Below are 18,708 nucleotides of genomic sequence, written 5' to 3'. Positions count from 1 at the left end.
ATCGGTATAGATCATTCGCGTGTATTATGTGAGATAAGATAAAGCAGCTAAGAATGTTCATAGAGCTAATAAGACGCCCCAACCACGCATAGCTGACTGGAGATGCTACCCCAAATCTTAGTCCTAATAAAAATCAAAGATGGTATTTCCAGTCATCCTTGAAGACGATTTGTACAGAAAAAATAAAAACAGAGGTAATCAAGAATTGGAATCCAGTCCCAGAAAAAAAGGCTTCTTTTTCCCCCTTCTCATCGATCAATATTTATTACCAAATTGCTCCTCTTCGTAGTCCTAGGGGATCTGGTTTAATGCACCGTGTGCGGGGATATGCTTAAAGGCCATACACTCGACGCAAGAATGAGAACATGATAAGAATTAACATGAATTGTGTTCAAGGAAAATGTGTTTCTTATGTTTCTATTTTATTTAGAGGGTGAATAAATCACAATTCATTAATTCATTTTATGTTCTCTTCATTTTTCTTTCGTTAAGATGGCCTGTATGAATATCTTAATAAATGCTACAAATTTGTATTTCATTAATCTTTCTCTCTTTTTCTGCAAAAGGTTTCAAAATTAATGTTTACAAATATTCTTCTATTTCATACCTGTCCCACAGGCGGATCAGCTCACAGAGGAACAGATTGCAGGTATGTTAACCAAAGTACACTCTCGCAATTTTTTATTAAAATACCACTTTATTCAAAGTCTCTCACATAAGCTCCACACGCAATAACACCATGATGTGTATCTTCAAGTATGGCACTCTACTCGAGCAAATGTAGAACTGACCTTGGCATTGGTCTCGCATGGATGCTGTAGTCACACCAACGAAACCGACCAACTGTGTGCCATTGGAAATAACGTACAGTTTTTGGTCGATCTGGGGTCGGTTTCGTTGGTATGAATGTGGCAAGACTCTTGTGTGTTAAATATACATCTATAGCAGCTCCGTTAAGAGTCATTGTTATACCACTGGATATTTTCAATCACTTTACCAAGAAACTTATCATCCAAGCAATAAAAATAATTATTCATAGACCTTCAAGTATTGATAGGTTACTTTAAAGATATACATGGGTAAATTCATATTCTATTTCATTTTCATTATTATTCAGAATAAGGACATGTGCTACACAATGGCGTACATAAATATGGGTGGGGGTATACAATTTTATCGACCAAGATTAAAAGAAAGTAAAAAAAAAGAAAAAGAGGAAACAAATAGGGTGAAATATGGTATTATTTGAAAATTTTCAAAGTCTATCACAAAACTACATTGTTGTTTTAAAAGCTCTTCTTTTTTTGTTTGCTCGCTCACGAAAGACTGAAATCAATAAAAATCACAGGGCTATGAATTATCTATTCATTATGTTCAAGAAATGGAAATTTGAAAAAAGGGATTCAAACAAAATCTGAAGAATGTCTCATTTTCAATCGTCTTTTTTAGAGTCGAGGAATGTTGCTTTAATAAAAATTATCTTCCTCCCAGACATGAAAGGTGTTTAAGTTTTATGCTGTCGGTGTTTGAAAGAGCTCTTTCAAATGCTGCTATTTTTCTTGCTTCCTTACTGCATACATATTCTTTCTTTTCCCCTATTGCACTCTTTCCTCCCTCTATCTCTCTCTTCACCCCTCTCTCTCTCTCTCTCACACACACACACACCCTTTTCCTCTCTCCCATAGTCCTTCATCTCTCCCCCTCTCTCTTTCTTTCCCTCACCGTCACTCACTCACTCAGTCTCTCTCTCTGTTATTGGCGTTTGAGAACGCACTTTCAACTTATGCTCTTTTTCTTGATTCCTTACTTTATTTATATTCTCTCTTTCCCCTCTCGCACTATTTTCAACCCCCTCCTCTCTCTCCCCCTCTATCTCTCTCTCTCTCTCACACACCCTCTCTCCCACATCCCCCATTCCTCATCACTTGCTCTTTTCCTTTTGTGACGCGATGCACTTGAGCAAATCCAACGTAATCATTCTGTTCATTTGAGGGCCTTTAACACATGGATTCGCATAAGACAGAGGAAACAGCGGCGTATCTCCAGGGGGACTAGGGGGTCATAAACACCAGTGCTGATTTCAAGGGCGACAGAAGATGTACTCTCTCAAACAAAGTAGTTAAAATGACCAGATTGAAAAGTCAGATGGGTTAAATTGTTACTTTAATCATGTGTTTTCTGGGATAGTTTGACTAAAACAAGGTCAGAGTTGCAAGAGAAAATTCGATCAAATTATAAAGTCCCCAAAAGGATTTTAACCTTTACATTTTTCTTCAAATATTTTTGACTTGCATAAAAAAAATAGTAGGGGTGCATTTTAAGCTCTTGATCAGAGCACCTCTTGTTCTTATTTCATTACTTTGGGAAAAGTTACTGAAAATCTTCTCGAGAATACTACCTCTTGACTAAAATGTTTCTTGAACTCTATTCTAAATATTACATGATTGCACTGTTCGCTCTACTCTTTTACAAAGCCGAAAAATGTTTGAACTACTATAGCATACACAATTAACTCTATAACGTATGGTTGAATTGATGGTTGAATAAATGAGGTCTGATTGTTTGATTTTATTGATAAAGAATTTATTTCACTTTAGTTTATGAACAATCAAGCTACAAAGTTAAGGTAAATATGATACAACATAAACAAATGAAGTGAGACGAGATATTGAAAAGAAGTGAACGATATTGGGAGGAGACGAATTTTATTAGGGGGAATCCCTTTACATCAAATAAAAATCAGAGTATCTTATTAAAATACCCTTTATTCTGTGGTATTTAAAAATATGGTTTGGTAAAGATTAGTTTGCGGTATTGGATTTTTTCGGTAGCATCTTGTTCCCTTTTTAGGAAGAGAAGAATTTCTGCATTATTTTCCTCTATTTCAACGAGATGCATCTCTCAATCTCCCATTAAAGATGGAGGTTTTGTAATAGCTTGGATCTTCCTATTGGCGTCTTCGGCGAATGTCAAAGCGCGCGTGACATTTTAGAAATAGAAAAGGGGAAACACCTTTCCATTTCATCTTAACTTTATTAAATCATCGTCCCACTTTCTTTAGATTCATTCTTTTTATTCTCGGCAAGCAATTTATTTTTTCCGAGTTTTTACGCTCCTGACTGACTTCACATCTAATGGAGATAGCGTCACCGCGGTTTGTATGCTCACATGCTTACTGTGTGTCATTTCATTTGCCTATGTTTGTGTGCGTATGTGTAGGAGGGGAAGTGCGTGTGTATGTGTAACATTGATATAAGATAAACCTTTCTGATATCGATGATGTGTAATTAATATTTTACAGATGTGTATCAATAAGGTATGATTATTTACGTCTGAGACCGACATTTTATTGTCACCATCCAAAAGAAGTGACCTGGGGCCTGTTGCATAAAACTTTTTACCTCAGAAAACTCTGGTTAATACTGAAAACTAAGGTTAGTCTGATTTCTGCCATTGACTTTAAAACAACCTGAGTTTTCTCAGGTAAAAAGTTTTATGCAACGGGCCCCAGGGATCGAACCTCGAACCTCCGCATCAATTTGCAATTTCCTCCGTGTATAGGTAACAAGCGCACGCAACAACCCTGGTTTTAAGACTTGAATTCTAAAATATCGCAATAATGGTCCTATAGCTGTCCCTCTAACCTGTTATCATCTTTTTATCTTCCAGAGCTAGAGTGGGCTCTCTCTGATACGGAAAAGGGCGCCAACTCACTAATTTGGTAGCTGCATTGCTTAATATTTTATCACCTCTGTATCTTTCAGAGTTCAAGGAGGCTTTCTCCTTGTTTGACAAGGATGGTGATGGTACGATCACGACCAAGGAGTTGGGTACCGTCATGAGATCACTTGGTCAGAACCCTACAGAGGCTGAACTACAGGACATGATCAACGAGGTCGATGCTGATGGTATGTTAATGGGGGAGGGGATGCAGCCACACCAATGGAAGCGAATCCAAACCGACCGATGGCATATCATCCGCAATGATTATGTTATGTTATACCGAGGTTTTTTATCTGACTGTTAAGAAAGCACGAATGCCTGTGAGCAAGCAATCAGGGGACCAACGGCTTAAGGTCCTCTCCGAGGGACCTGGTAATGAGGATAAATGCCTTACCAAAGGGCACTAGCGCACCACTTGGGAATCGAACCCGGGTCACCGGAATCCGAAACCCCCGCACTACCGACTGAGCAATCGCGTCTCCCTAAAGTTGTGCATTTGGTTGGTCTGTAGTTGGTTTCGTTGGTGTGACTGTAAGATAAGGAAGAAATGTTTTGTTGGGATGATTATGCAGAGAAGGGACTTTTTGGCGGGAAGTAATCACCCGGATGGTGCATTTTAAAAATGAATAAAACAGTCATTTAGTAAGTAATTTCAAAGAGAACAGGTACAGTTACATTGAATGGTATGCTAACAAACAGGAAACAATTAAGGCAACTGAACTAGCACTATACAAGGAGAGATTAATCATCATTGTGTTAGTGATAGGGATGAACAAGAGGGTGTATATAAAAGGGTTAATAGGGTGGGAAGAGATGGAGGGATACAAAGAGAAGGGAGAATGAGAGGGACAAAAAGGGAGAGATGATGTAAAGAAAAAGAGAGTAGGAGTAAAGAATAAAGATGATTGTAATATAATGTGACGAATGGAAATATATATGTAAATCTTGTGTAGTGTAGATACAGTTGTTATCTCACGTTCTAGATAATGGTATTGATTATCAAAACGAAATTGTGTTGACGGTGGACACGGGTGAGGTAATGTCCTGATAGTGCAGACGTAATATCATCCATTTCTTCTTTACCACATTATGTTTGTGGTCATAAAGAGACCGATATCGGCCTTTATACTGTGTATACCCTTAAAGATTCGCTGCATGCATTGTTTATGCACGAAACGGGAGGTCAGTAGGGAGGGACACTTTAAAATGATGGATCATGAAACTGATTATCAAGACTCAATCAAAACCCAAACGACCAAAATAAATCAGAACACAAGACCGAAAAAGGAAGACTGTGAATTGAGTGATCTGTCATCCTCGAGCCCCTGTAATTACTAATCTCATCCCTTTCTTACATTCTATCTTCAAGGCAATGCTTCTCTGATTTTATGCTCATTGTTTCCGTGTATTATGCGAGGTGTGTGTGATTTGATGCGAATTAATTGAGGACTGGGCGTGGATTGCTTGTTCTGGAAGACTTGGCGCGTGCCGAAGCAAATAAACGATAATTATATCCACCCGAGTGGGATTGTCCAGTCTCCAAGTACTTCATCTTCATGACCTTAATTCGTCCATGTTTGCGAATTACATTCATATCCACTATAGTCGATATAGTGATTCTATCAGAGAAAATTATATTAAGATAAGAATAATCAACTTCATTATTTGATCATGTTATGGGGTAATCTTTCTGATTACTTCGAATTCTTTTCAGGGAAGCTGTCTGAATTTTAAATTGAAAACGTAAAGCAAAATAGATCTATACAGAGGCAGCGAACCTGAGAAGGGGGAGATGGTCTGCATGGTGATTATCCCGAATTTTGAATTTTGTACAGCAGCCAATAAACATGGGAGAGATGGGTCCCCCCCCCCCCCGTACCAAATATCTTGCGAGATCGCCGTGCGTGGCTCTACGATATCTTGGAACTCCGTTTCTCTCGATCACTTCCTTCAACAACATTTCCATAAACTCCTGCTTCTGAAAGTGTTCCCCAACTGAAATGAGTTGAATAATACTACACCAGAAATAAGAACGAACACCATCTCCCCCCTCAACCCTTGGGGAATACAATGGAACACGTCATTAGCTGTCTTAATCAGCCGTGTAGACCCCTGGACTCAAACGTGTAATTAGCAAGATTAGAAATATATATAAGACGAGATAACTTATTACAGGTCATGCAAAATTGATGCGGGTGTAGATTAGGGATTGTGCGAATATTTCATTATGGTTCCTCTTTCGACCAGCATTTGATTTAGTTATAATTTTAAAGTTTGTATAAGTCCTGTTTACAGCCCCGTATTCAAAGATCATCTTCTCAGACTAGAAGGCTATCATTTTTAAGTACAATTTATTACGTTGATTATAAGATTATTTAGATGGTTTCATAATGAGGATAAACTTCACAAAGCTGGCCATATCTCCCATTATACCGAGGATACTGGTTCATTTTAGGAGATATAGCCCACCCCCCCCCCATGATAATAATCCAGAGTGAGTCACAAAAATATCATATCAGTAAGAGGTCGTCTTGTCTGAAGTAAAAAGAATAAATCAAGGATTAAAAGCTCATAGTTCAGATAAGACAACTTCAGACTGATTGAACTTTTTCTGACTCACTCTGTAACGATATTTAGAAGAAAAAAAACACATTGTGATAATAATGATGATGGTAATGAAAATAAAGATAAAAGTAGTGGTAATAATTGTAAGGTAGTATGTCAGTGGTAACAACCCGATAGCTTGATCGGTCTGTAGTCGTTTTCGTCGATGAGACTGAACTTTACAGCATGTTCTAGCATTCAGATCGTATCCTAAGCCTAACTTCATAAACTAGATAAATCAATATTCAATACATCATGTATCAGGCAGACAAAATTTATCTATATCAATTCTAATCCGCCCAGCATGCATCTTTACGAACCTGGTGGGTGTTTCATAAAGCTGTTCGTAAGTTAAGAGCGACTTTCAGAACGACTGGTAATCCTTTCTAGGGGCAAATGATATATTTATTGGCAATGGTTTAGCGCGTAAGAAAGGTTCAACAGTCGCTCTTAACTTACGAACAGCTTTATGAAACGGCCCCCTGGTAATGAAAATGTATGAAACCTGTCTGGGGGCACTGAACTTTCGCCCTTCTCTCTATTTTTAAGTCGCGGAGCGATGATGGGAGCCTTTCGATGTTGTCCCTAGTGGGGAAATAGTCGGCGGGAGATGGGACCATAATGGTTTCTGACAAGATAATGAAACAACAACATGGCATAGAGCTGACAAGGGTGAATAAAGTATGAGTCTGGATCCATCATGTATACATCAGTAGATCGAGTATTTAGTAATGATAATGTCACCCTGTCTTGGCCTTTGGGGGAAACATATATTCTCCAATTTTCCATCGGAGATCATATAGGGAATGCACAATAACTGCTCTAGTTCTTATACGTTTAAAATACATTTCAAGTGGATACGCATACATAATATTTTCAATTTTAATGTAAAGTTAACGATTCATAAACTTGGCTACGAGGTTTAACTTGAATTCATTTGTTTGAATTATGATGTATAAGATAGGTATTGTCAATTAATTGTATTGGCATGAATAGATGGCGGATTAATTATGAAACTTTCAGCATTGAACAAAGTGAAAAGGAGAACCCTGTATTCAGGGGCGGATCCAGGATTTGTCGAAAGGGGGGAGCACATTTTCCCGAGGAAAAATTTGACAAGCAAAAAAAGGGGGTTTAACCAAAAAAAAAAAGGTATTCACTTTCGAAAGGGAGGGGGCCGGCTGTGCCCCCCTGGAACCGCCAGTGCCTGTATTTTGTGGCGTAATGTGTTCTTTACGTCAGAGTAGACACGATTGTGTTATTCTTTATATTCACACTTCATGTGCTATTCTCGATGACACGCTTCATCGCAATCGGAAAGAAAATGTACATTACAAGCTTTTGTTTAACATTGAATGTACAATTCCGGCATCATCATGGTATACTTCCGTCAATATTCTGACATGCTAAAATTCCTGCATGTGCTTCACTAATCGATTGCTTCTACAACACCACACTTCAATTCTGTTGCCTTAACCTTCTGCGAAATCGGAAAAACAAGTTGAAACCATTTGATTGGCGGATTTTCAACAGCAAAATATGGCGCCTAAAATACAGCGCGCCGAGCGGACCACGTGATAGATGCATGTATGCTTCTGACTGCTGCTAAATGTAAGCACTGCTAAATGCTTTCTCTATTTAGTGTTGCAGATGCCCCTGTGATAACAGGAAATTATGGATGGGACAACCACTTGTATGACTGCTTTGGGGATTTCTCAAGACTAATTATTCTGAATTGTTCTGTGAGATCATCTTTAATTTTTGCGCCCTGAGATGTCCCTCTTACCTTAAAAACATTACTACTTTCAGTGGTCCACAATCGATTTTTTTGGGGGGATGGTTGTTTTTATGGAAAGTTGTGAACAACATAATTTATTCTTGTCAGTGCCTAGTCGTTCCTAAGTTTAGAAGCAACGGTAAACCACAGAACATCAATTTAGTACAACTTGTCGTTCTAAAACCACTTTAAAAATGTGTTCATGTAACATCTTATCATTAAATTACCATAATTGCTTTTTCTCATATTTTTTGTTATTACGGCCATCCAAGCATCATCACTTTGAAGTTTTAGTCTTTTTATTCTTTTATTCATACGAGTAGTTTGAAAAGTATCTTGTAAGGAAAAAATAAAATTGTTACGTGTCTACACCTTGCTTCTAACATGATCGTGTGCGACAAAACAATCCCCTTATGTTAAAGGACAAGTCCACTCCAACAAAAAGTTGATTTGAATAAAAAGAGAAAAATCCAACAAGCATAACACAGAAAATTTCATCAAAATCGGATGTAAAATAAGAAAGTTATGACATCTTAAACTTTCGCTTAATTTCACAAAACAGTTATATGCACATCCTGGCTGGTATGCGAATGAGGAGACTATGACGTCATCCACTCACTATTTCTTTTGTATTTTATTATATGAAATATGAAATATTCTAATTTTCTCCTAATTGTCAAGTGATACAATGATTAATTCCTCCCTGAACATGTGGTATAAGCATTGTTTAATACTATATGATTCAGTCAAGTTGGTCCTTATTGTCAAATCTATAAAAAATGAAATATTGTATAATTCAAACAATGAAAAACAAAAGAAATAGTGAGTGATGGACATCATCGACTGGCTCAACTAGTTGTGCATATCACTGTTTTGTGAAAAATAAGCGAAACTTTAAAATGTCATAACTCTCTTATTTTACACCCGATTTTGATGAAATTTTCAATGTTATGCTAATTTAAATTTTCTCTATTTATTCAAGTCAGCATTTTCCTGGAGTGGACTTGACCTTTAATGGAGACAAATTACTCAGCAGAAATATTTAAAAAACGCAAGATAATAAAAAATAATAATAATAACATTGTGCAAGTCTTTTCTTCTCTTAGGAGCATTTTTGCTAGATTATGCGCCTTTCTTTATAATTGCAGAAAAATCATGAATAAAGGAATAGGGTTGTGAACTTTCCCCTATTATTATAGGTATAGTTTATTCTTTAAAATTATTTTTTTTATTGATAATTAGTTAATGTTTCGTAATATAAAGAATACACAAATTCACACTAACCATCCACATACCCTCACTCAAACATCCACAACCTACATACACTTTCGCGACTCCCCCCATCCCATTCACACACACACACCCTCACACACACACGCACACTACCTCACACCCACACACACACACCCTCCCACCACTACATACACCTTATTCCACTAAAGAAGCCTTCGCCACCCGTAATATTCAGCCTTTACTATGCTATTCTATTCATAACACAATGAATAGCCAGAGAGCGAGATGGGTGGAGTACGAGGTGAAATGTAAGAAATAACAAAGAATGTAGCCCTTTTCCTTGGGGGATATTAAATCCCAATCCACAGGCATATCACACAACGGTGTTTATAAATATAAAATGAATAAGCTGCTCTTGCCAAGATGAATTGTCATGAAAAATTCACCTTCAAGAGGAGCGCCGAATGAAAAGGTTCGGAGGAGTATATATTCCTTAAGACATCCAAAGCAATCCGTTGTCACCATGGTAACGAAGGACGGTTGATGATAATGATATTTCTCCTCCGGTGATCAAAACTTCCGGTTTCGTTCTCGCTCTCTCTGTCCATCGCCTATAGCGCCTTTCCTCCCTTTATTCGTCGCATTTGCCATTCCTTTATGTAGACTAAACAGCTCATGGGGCAACTTTATTTATTATTACATTATTATTTTAAACTTTTGACGTTTACACATTTCTCTTTTCTTCTCGCTCTCTTAAGACTTACTGTTCATCTTCCATTCTATAGCTTTCAATGTTATTGTTGTTATGTTATTATTTTTATTACCTTTACATCCCAATTGTTCCCATTCCAAAACAGATTCTCGTCCCTATTTGCCCCCCCCCTTCCACTCCCCCTTATGCCCTTACTCACCCTACTTTCTTTCATTCGTCGTCGTCGTCCTCCACCTCCCCCCTCTCTCTCTTATATCATATCTCTGTCTATCTCTCAGTATATCTGTTTATCTCAACCATTACCCATTGACCCCATTGCTTGTCTTCAAGTTAACGCAGGCAGTTAATTATTATTTCCCAACCGGACAAAGTCTTTATAATCACAAAATGCGACAATTGCAGTGTAGGAAGCACAAGGGAATGGTTTCCTAAATATGCGCCCTGATATGCGCATGGTATTTTGATGTCAAACTTACAAGCCGTGTGGCCGTAAAATGTATTCAAGTTTTGTCGCCCTGCGAAACTTAAAAAGTGCTTTTTACTTGGAGAGGTTATCCTCCTTTTCAGGGGCGTCGATCCATTATTCAGATTGGGGAGGCGAAATCATAATCAACGTTCCAAAGGCGCTCGATCACACAAAACAAACTCACCCACACACACATGCATATATATATATATATATATATATATATATATATATATATATATATATATATGTATATATGACTCATGAGAAACAGACACATTTCTCACCAACAAATCAATGCAAGCGCGAAGCGCGAGCTGAAACTTTATACTATACTGACCTGAAAACAGGAAAGAGGTACCTGTTTAGGACTGTTTGTAGTAACTCATGAGGAGGATACATATCTCACTACACAGATAATGCGAGTGCGAGCTGAAATTTCTTTATACTCTGACCTGAAAGCTTGATATTCTAAGCATTTTTGGTACCAATGATTAAGATGGGTGTCTACAAGAACAATAAATGCGAGCGCGAAGCGCGAGCTGAAAAGTTTGATATTTCGATCTGGAAAAAATTGACAGTTTAATGGACGTTTTTAATAAAGAACAAGATATATATCCAACAAAAGATTATTGCAAATCGAATCGGGAGTTCTTTTGAGGTTTAGAACTGAAAACGGGATATTCTGTTCACCTATTTAATCATGAAAAGTATGGGTTTTTGCTACAGAAATTATGCGAGCGCGAAGCGCGAGCTGAAAACTTTTATATTCCAATATGAAAAGCGGACATTTTGAGCACGATTTTAAATAAAATACGAGTTGTATCTCAATATCGCTTGCTGATTTCTGTGTAACATTACAATCTTATTTTATTTTTTGCACATGCGGAATTATTGGGGGGCAAAACGATATGTTTGCCCCCCAATATTTTCATTGGTGGGGCGATCGCCCCCCCCCCCACCAGGATCGACGCCTCTGCTCCTTTTAACACAGCAAAAGCAGTAGTGTTGATTGATTTTCTTACAGAGAGGACTACACCGGTCATTTAGTTCACCTCACGTGGGTGTCGTTACAACACGTTTGTTTGTATAATTTTACCCGGGACTTTTACACACTTAGGTGTAGTGTTCAATCTCAAGCGTTTCATTAACGTCCCTCGGTTTGTTGTGTAACATTAAACAGAAATTATTAACTTTCTTGGGTTTCATTCGCCCACAAACATTAGCTGAAAATATTGATAGGAACTTAATTTCTTCAACGTAATTGCTATCATTCTTTTGATTAATGGTCTGCTACATTTCAGTGATATTTTGTATATTTGGTACATAGCTTGTAAATGTGCTTTATCCCATCAAAATCATTTTATGTGTGGTTTTCTTCAAAATGATTTTTAAGTCGGTAATGCATTTAAGGAGACATTGCAGAGTAAATAGTGAGCATTTATTCCAAACTCCATACTGAAAAATCATGGCAAACGGGGTTGAGAAACGGGAAGTAATCTTCAAAGCTGGGGGCTAGCTCTCTGACCTACTACGAGTGGATAGGTTGGTTGATAATGATTTTGGTGAATCCATCAATGTTGACTATTATTGTCTTCTTCTTTAATTAAAAAAAATTGTGATGGATATTATATGATAGAATGGTTAGCGATGTCATAGGATTAAATCGCCTTTCTAGACCATATTCTGAGTCGATTCCATTTTTATATTTTCACCCATATAGTTCACTAGTAAAATGCGTATTTGTTCGTATATTGGCGGGGGGGGGGGGTTAGCCACACTTCATCAGGCGGTTCTGCAGATCATGAAAAAAGTCAGAATCATTATTTCCTCCACAAAACAGCTTGCGAACGCAGAGGGCGAAGAACGTTAGCAGTCAAAGGTGATTTTTCCTGTGCATGGGTATACGTAGATATAATAGTGATTTAAAAGTCCTATTTTGGTTCCGGTCCACTGTGATGAAATATATTTATATCCAATAAAATTCGATATCAACCTACTCATCTTGTAAAAAAAAATATTGTGCAGACCAATCAGAAATCTGTATCGCAACTCTTTCTCAAAGGAAATCAAAATTTTAATTTTTACTTGGCTTTTCTTTCTTGATCTTTAGGTAACGGAACGATTGACTTCCCAGAATTCCTTACGATGATGGCGAGGAAGATGAAGGAGACTGATAGTGAGGAGGAGATCAGAGAAGCATTCAGGGTCTTTGACAAGGATGGTAACGGTTTCATCAGGTTAGTGAGATTTCAAGGATAATGAAAGTGTGAAACAACACTTCGGGTTTTTTTTTTATGAAAATCTAATTTTGGGGTACATTATGACATCGGAATTTCACCCTTTTCCTTTCATTTTCTTTGTTTTCTTCTTTCCGGCTCCTAAAACTGTTGGGGTCCTCTACCCCAAAGTCCCCATCTTTTCGTCTGTGGACATTAGGATAGATAATGTTAAAATCGTACAACTTGAACCACACGCAGTCGCATTTTCATTTTCTCGGATAAACCCATGCACTTTCTTATCAACAAAAACACGTAGGTTTAATACCTTTCGGAATTATATTAAGATCTTGCATTTTCTTTTTCTTTTTACAATCAGTGCTGCAGAATTACGTCACGTGATGACGAATCTTGGTGAGAAGTTAACAGACGAAGAGGTCGATGAGATGATCAGGGAAGCCGACATCGATGGTGACGGGCAAGTTAATTATGAAGGTATGCTAACGGGTTTTTTTTTCATGTGAGGTTAAGAAAATCATGATAATATTTCTCGACATAGGTTTTGTTTGTTTGCTTGTTTGCTCTTTAATTATGTATAGAATAGTCGCACAAAACAACGATTTGAAGTATTAACTTTTCTTTGAAAATATATGAAATCATTGAATGCTAAAAACAGGTCATAGTGTAGTTAATACTCAATAAGACTACGTTATAAATACAAAAAATGCTGAACAATTAAAAAAAAGCAAGTATAACAAAGTGATATTGGTATCTGTTCTAGACGAAACGGGATGGAAGTTCAGAAAAAAATATATAGAATTCAAAGTAAAGTGTACTAAGCCATAAAATTGTTATTGCAGATAGTACATTATTAACTAAACTACAGTAAGATCATCTCTGGATAATCTAAATACATTGATGGTATACTTCCACTCTTATGTCTTCAATGAACTTAACCAAACTTTGTAATATTTTCTCTCTTTTTTATTTCTCTTGCAGAATTTGTTACAATGATGACGTCACGGTAAAATGCAACGTCTTCTTAGTCACCTTTTTGTAAGAAAATATTTGTTAATAAGATTATTAATGTTGTCATGGTAACGGTTGTGTATATTAGAAAACACGATAATAAGTATATAATATAGAAGGTGAGTTATGTTTTTTTTAATAATATCTTAAGATTTACAATCAACATGGAATTGTTCATTACTTGAAAGCTATCGTTTCAACTACGTTAAAGGTTCGTTATTCCAAAAAAGAAAATTGCAAATACGAAAAGGGTTCGATCCGGAATATTTGGGAGCTATACATTCCGAAGGCTCGTGAATCCGAAAAGAAAATAGGGTTTTTTATTCCTAAGATTTGTTAATCCCAAAATAAGATAATTTTCGTTTTCCGAAGGTAGTCCGAAAATGAAATAAGGTTACGAAACTTACTTAATAAACTATGTAAACCTTGCTTTACTTTCGGACTACATAATACCATCGATAGTACGAACCTTATTTCGGTTTAACAAACCTTCGGTATATTTACATTATCTAATTTTAGGAATAATGACGCTTCGCATGAACGAACCTTCGGATAATTCGTTGATACTAAAGCATAAACACCAACCGCACATTTCAAACAAAAATTGCTTAAAAGTGGTCATAAAAGCGTCTTTTCTTTAATGTTGTCTTATTTTACCAAATGAAATCAAAAGGATCTACGGATGTTGTAAGTCCATGATAAAATATCAGACAAAGTTACATCAATCTCAGGGTTCTTCCAAAATCCAAATATAACTACTCATTCTAACATGGACGTGAATTTCTTTATTAAAGACCCCTTCACAATTATTCGGATTCAGTGGGAACCAGGCAGAACTAGTTGGACTAATTAATTCGGGTGGATTTCAAATGTCAGGAATGTCTTTGATGAAAATAATCCTGATTGTCGATCTAATGAGATAAAAATGCTTTGATGGAATAACACAAATATTCAAAAAGTTTTCATTGAAATATATTTATTCAGGAAATCGCAAGATCAGTATAAAAAGATTGTTTTACATCGAGGTCCTGAAAAAAAATTAAGAACTTACAAAAGTAAGAACTTACATGAAAAGTCAAAACTGATAAAAGAATACGACCCCGGGAATACGACCATCTGCTATATAAGCTAAATAAAAGAATGACATTGGCAAATTATAAAAATCATTAGCCTTTAGAATACATTAAGAATACGGTACCCTTCGAATGCTAGTTGATATCTTCCTTTTTTGCGTATTTTACATTTTTAAAATATAGGCCCTATTTTTTATGAGCACACATATTTTTTTTTTTTGGTCGGGTTCATGAATTTACCCGAACATTATGCTCTCAGAAGGCATTTGGAATACTGAAAATGTATTTTGAAATGACAGAAATCACATCCCCCCCCCCTTAAAAAAGTCTGACCACATTCTGACTAATTCCGCCTCCGTGTGACTAAGTATTATGGATAAACTTTTGAACCTAATTATTTTCTCCGGGAAATAAATTATTTTGCTTTATCTTAACGTAGAGGGAGCAAGCACTAAATTAAGCGCTGTGTCTGAACTACCTGACACGTATTTGACTCACTCATTACAATCTAAATTCCAAGGATTAAAAAAAAATCCAGATCGGCTGTGAATAGTGACCAGCCGAATCTTAAGGATTAAATTTAAAATCTCAAGATTTAAATTCAAATCTTTTAGATTTATATTTAAATCAACAAGGTTTAAATCTAAATCTAATATTCGGCAAGTCACTATTCACAGCCGATCTGGATTTATTTCAAATCCTTAGGATTTAGAGTGTATCATCATTATCTTAGGCCTTTCATTTTAATTTGACAATCTCTAATAAACATAAACCTATATCCGAAATTATCATCATAAATATACATTGATGTTCAATTAATACTATTTTAGAAACAAAATAATCTTCTGTGTAGATTTTTTATGGCGAGTGTTTCGAGAAGAAACGGTTTAGGGTATATGGCTGGGTTTTTCATCTCAAAATTCATTAAAGGTCAAGTCCACCCCAGAAAAATGTTGATTTGAATAAATAGAGAAAAATCAAACTAGCATAACGCTGAAAATTTCATCAAAATCGGATGTAAAATAAGGAGGTTATGACATTTTAAAGTTTCGCTTATTTTTCACAAAACAGTGATATGCGCAACTCAGTGACATGCAAATGAGACGGTCAATGATGTCCATCACTCACTATTTCTTTTGTTTTTTATTGTTTGAATTATACAATATTTCATTTTTTACAGATATGACAATAGAGACCAACTCGACTAAATCATATAGTTTTAAACAATGTTATTTCCAACTGTTGATGGAGGAATCAAGTGTTGTTTCACTTGACAATGAGGAGAAAATTAGAATATTTCATGTAATAAAATACAAAAGAAATAGTGAGTGGATGACGTCATCAGTCTCCTCATTTGCATACCGACCAGGATGTGCGTATAACTGTTTTGTGAAATTAAGCAAAACTTTAAAATGTCATAACTTTCTTATTTTACATCCAATTTTGATGAAGTTTTCAGTGTTTTGCTTGTTTGATTTTTCTTTTATTATTCAAATCAACTTTTTGTTGGGGGTGGACTTGTCCTTTAAGCATAAGAATATTTGGAAATGTCGAAGTAGTTTTGTTTTTACTAAATATTTTTATGCCCACTTTTCGCCTAATGAAATTCACGCTTATCGCAATATTATCAAAATTGGTGAATGGCCAATAAAAGCAAGAATTGTATGAGGAAACTTGCGAAATTTAAAATAATATACACTCTAAGAAAAGGCTGAGTGAAAAGTTACTAAATACTAGGTTTTAAAGGGATTACTGTAATATGTATGTTTATTGGGAAAGCAAATAAGCACGTTTCATTGACACTTTTTACACAACATTGTGTTGAGGTTACATCTTGTGTTATGGGATTTTATTTCCAACAAACCCGCATGTTCCAACATTTGTAAATTGTAATAGAGATAAATAAATAGTAAAATAGCGTTGACAGATTATTTGCTATGAATAATTAAAATTAAAGGTTCTTAGCTCGCTTTGTGTAATGTCTTTAGGTAACGTTGTGGAATTAGCCTATATAAGTATAACAATGGGCCGGATTATTGTCCAATATGAAAGTGTTTGCAAAACACTATTCAATCAAAATTGTGTAAAAAGAAAAGAAAGAAGTAAAGATAGTCTTTATCGCACAAAGTTTATCAATGTAAACGGCTGTTATTGGTCCATATTAGCCTGTAAGGTTGGTTTGTGGCTGCATGATGACATACGTTTATTTCATTGTGATTATTACCATTTATACAATTTGTTTTTAAGCAATGATAATTAAACAACGATCATTCTCCAAATATGTTTTACGGGTTGTATTTCTGTGTGTCACACAATTTGCATAATTCGGTTGCATGAACAAATTTAGAAAATAGAATTGGTTAAAACAAACACCCGAGAAACGAATTTCGCAGGGGTTAACTCTATTATCCACTGAAAAGGGAGGGGGGGGGTTAAAGAAAATTTAATAAGTGAGATCGATCGATATCGAAAGAAAAACGGGAAGGTGAAAACGGAAGAAAAAGGAAAGGAAAATAATGGAGAAAGGGAGAGGGTAAGAGACAGAGAAGGGGAAACAAAGATAGAGAGTGGGAGTACATGAGAGAGAGAGAGAGAGGGGGGGGGGGGTGGTACGGAGGGAAGTTGCCAATTCGTCCACTGCCAACTCGTCCGCTCACCACATGGTCTACCTTCATTTAGTCTAATGCCATTCCGTCCATCAACATTTCGTCTAACATCCATTTGGTCCAATAACCATTTGGTCCAATCATCAATTCGTCTAATCACCATTTCGTCTATTACTATACCATTTCGTCTAATAACCAGTTGGTCTAATACCCAATTAACACTTTAGTTTAATTAGACCAAATGTCATATGGACTAAATGGCTATTGGACCAATTGGCTATTAGACGGAATGGCATTAGACTAAATGAAAGTAGACCACGTGGTGAGTAGACGAACTGATGATAGACCAAATCGTAGTAGACGAGTTGGCAATTGGACAAATTGGCATTAGACGAATTGGAAATAAACCCGGAGGGAGCTAGGGTAACATTACTGAGAGAAAAAAAATGAAAAAGTGTGAGCCTTCCCAGGGATTGGGATAATTTGATATACATGAAATACTTATAGTTGTTTAATGATTTTGGTCTAAACTATTATCATATACAAAGGTATAATGATCTATTAAAGGGGGAGTGAACTGTGTGTGGTTTCTCATCGACTGTGTGTTAGAAATACATAGTCTTAAAATGTACGTTTTCAGATATCTACTATAATACTACAGAGAATAAATTGACCTTTATATTTGTATAGAGAAACTAAAATGTTTTGAGAGGAAAAGGAATTATTTTGCTACTTGGTAACATAATTATTGCGGTATAAGTGTATTGAGTAATTAATTAACATGTTATCATTGAGTGGGTCTATATTACTAGACTACACTAGCATTATGGGTCAGGAAACTGGCCAGGTATGAGTAGTTGAGGACTCGAGATGGCGCTATTGGTTCGTATCTGCTTTAAGTTGAATTGCATGAAAGATAATATTGGAATTAATTTTGTTTTAAGCCGAATGAAGCTTCCAACCCTTGACATGTCCACTCCACCCCTCCTCCCCAAACAAATAACTTTCAAACAATATATAAGCATATACGTCTATCAAAATAATATTCACCGTGACAATACTACCAATCAAGGGATTACGCCGGATTAGCAATCCTCTTCGACAGAGAGGAAAAAGAGAGGGGAGTGGGAAGTAAAGAGAAAGGGGTGTTTCGGCAGGGATCTTAGCCCCTTATTCAAGAAATTCTTTCCACTAATTGATTGCTATCGACAGACAATCGATACAGGAATAGTCGTCACTCTGAAACCTTAACAAAACCCGGGATAC

At 36.2% G+C, this 18,708-nt stretch overlaps 1 protein-coding gene across 1 annotated transcript; it reads left to right on the top strand.

The window, feature by feature from the left end:
• Positions 1-622: 622 nt before the first annotated feature.
• On the top strand, positions 623-17,115 carry LOC129264512 (calmodulin-beta-like). Its single transcript, XM_054902395.2, has 5 exons — positions 623-649; positions 3,765-3,908; positions 12,629-12,755; positions 13,114-13,229; positions 13,734-17,115. The coding sequence occupies exons 2-5, from the start codon at positions 3,839-3,841 to the stop codon at positions 13,760-13,762; spliced, it is 342 nt and encodes a 113-aa protein (XP_054758370.2). The 5' UTR covers positions 623-649; positions 3,765-3,838; the 3' UTR covers positions 13,763-17,115.
• Positions 17,116-18,708: the final 1,593 nt, after the last annotated feature.

Source organism: Lytechinus pictus, chromosome 7, assembly GCF_037042905.1.
Source record: "Lytechinus pictus isolate F3 Inbred chromosome 7, Lp3.0, whole genome shotgun sequence".
Lineage (NCBI taxonomy): Eukaryota > Metazoa > Echinodermata > Echinoidea > Temnopleuroida > Toxopneustidae > Lytechinus > Lytechinus pictus.
This window is presented reverse-complemented; position numbering and strand designations above follow the sequence as displayed.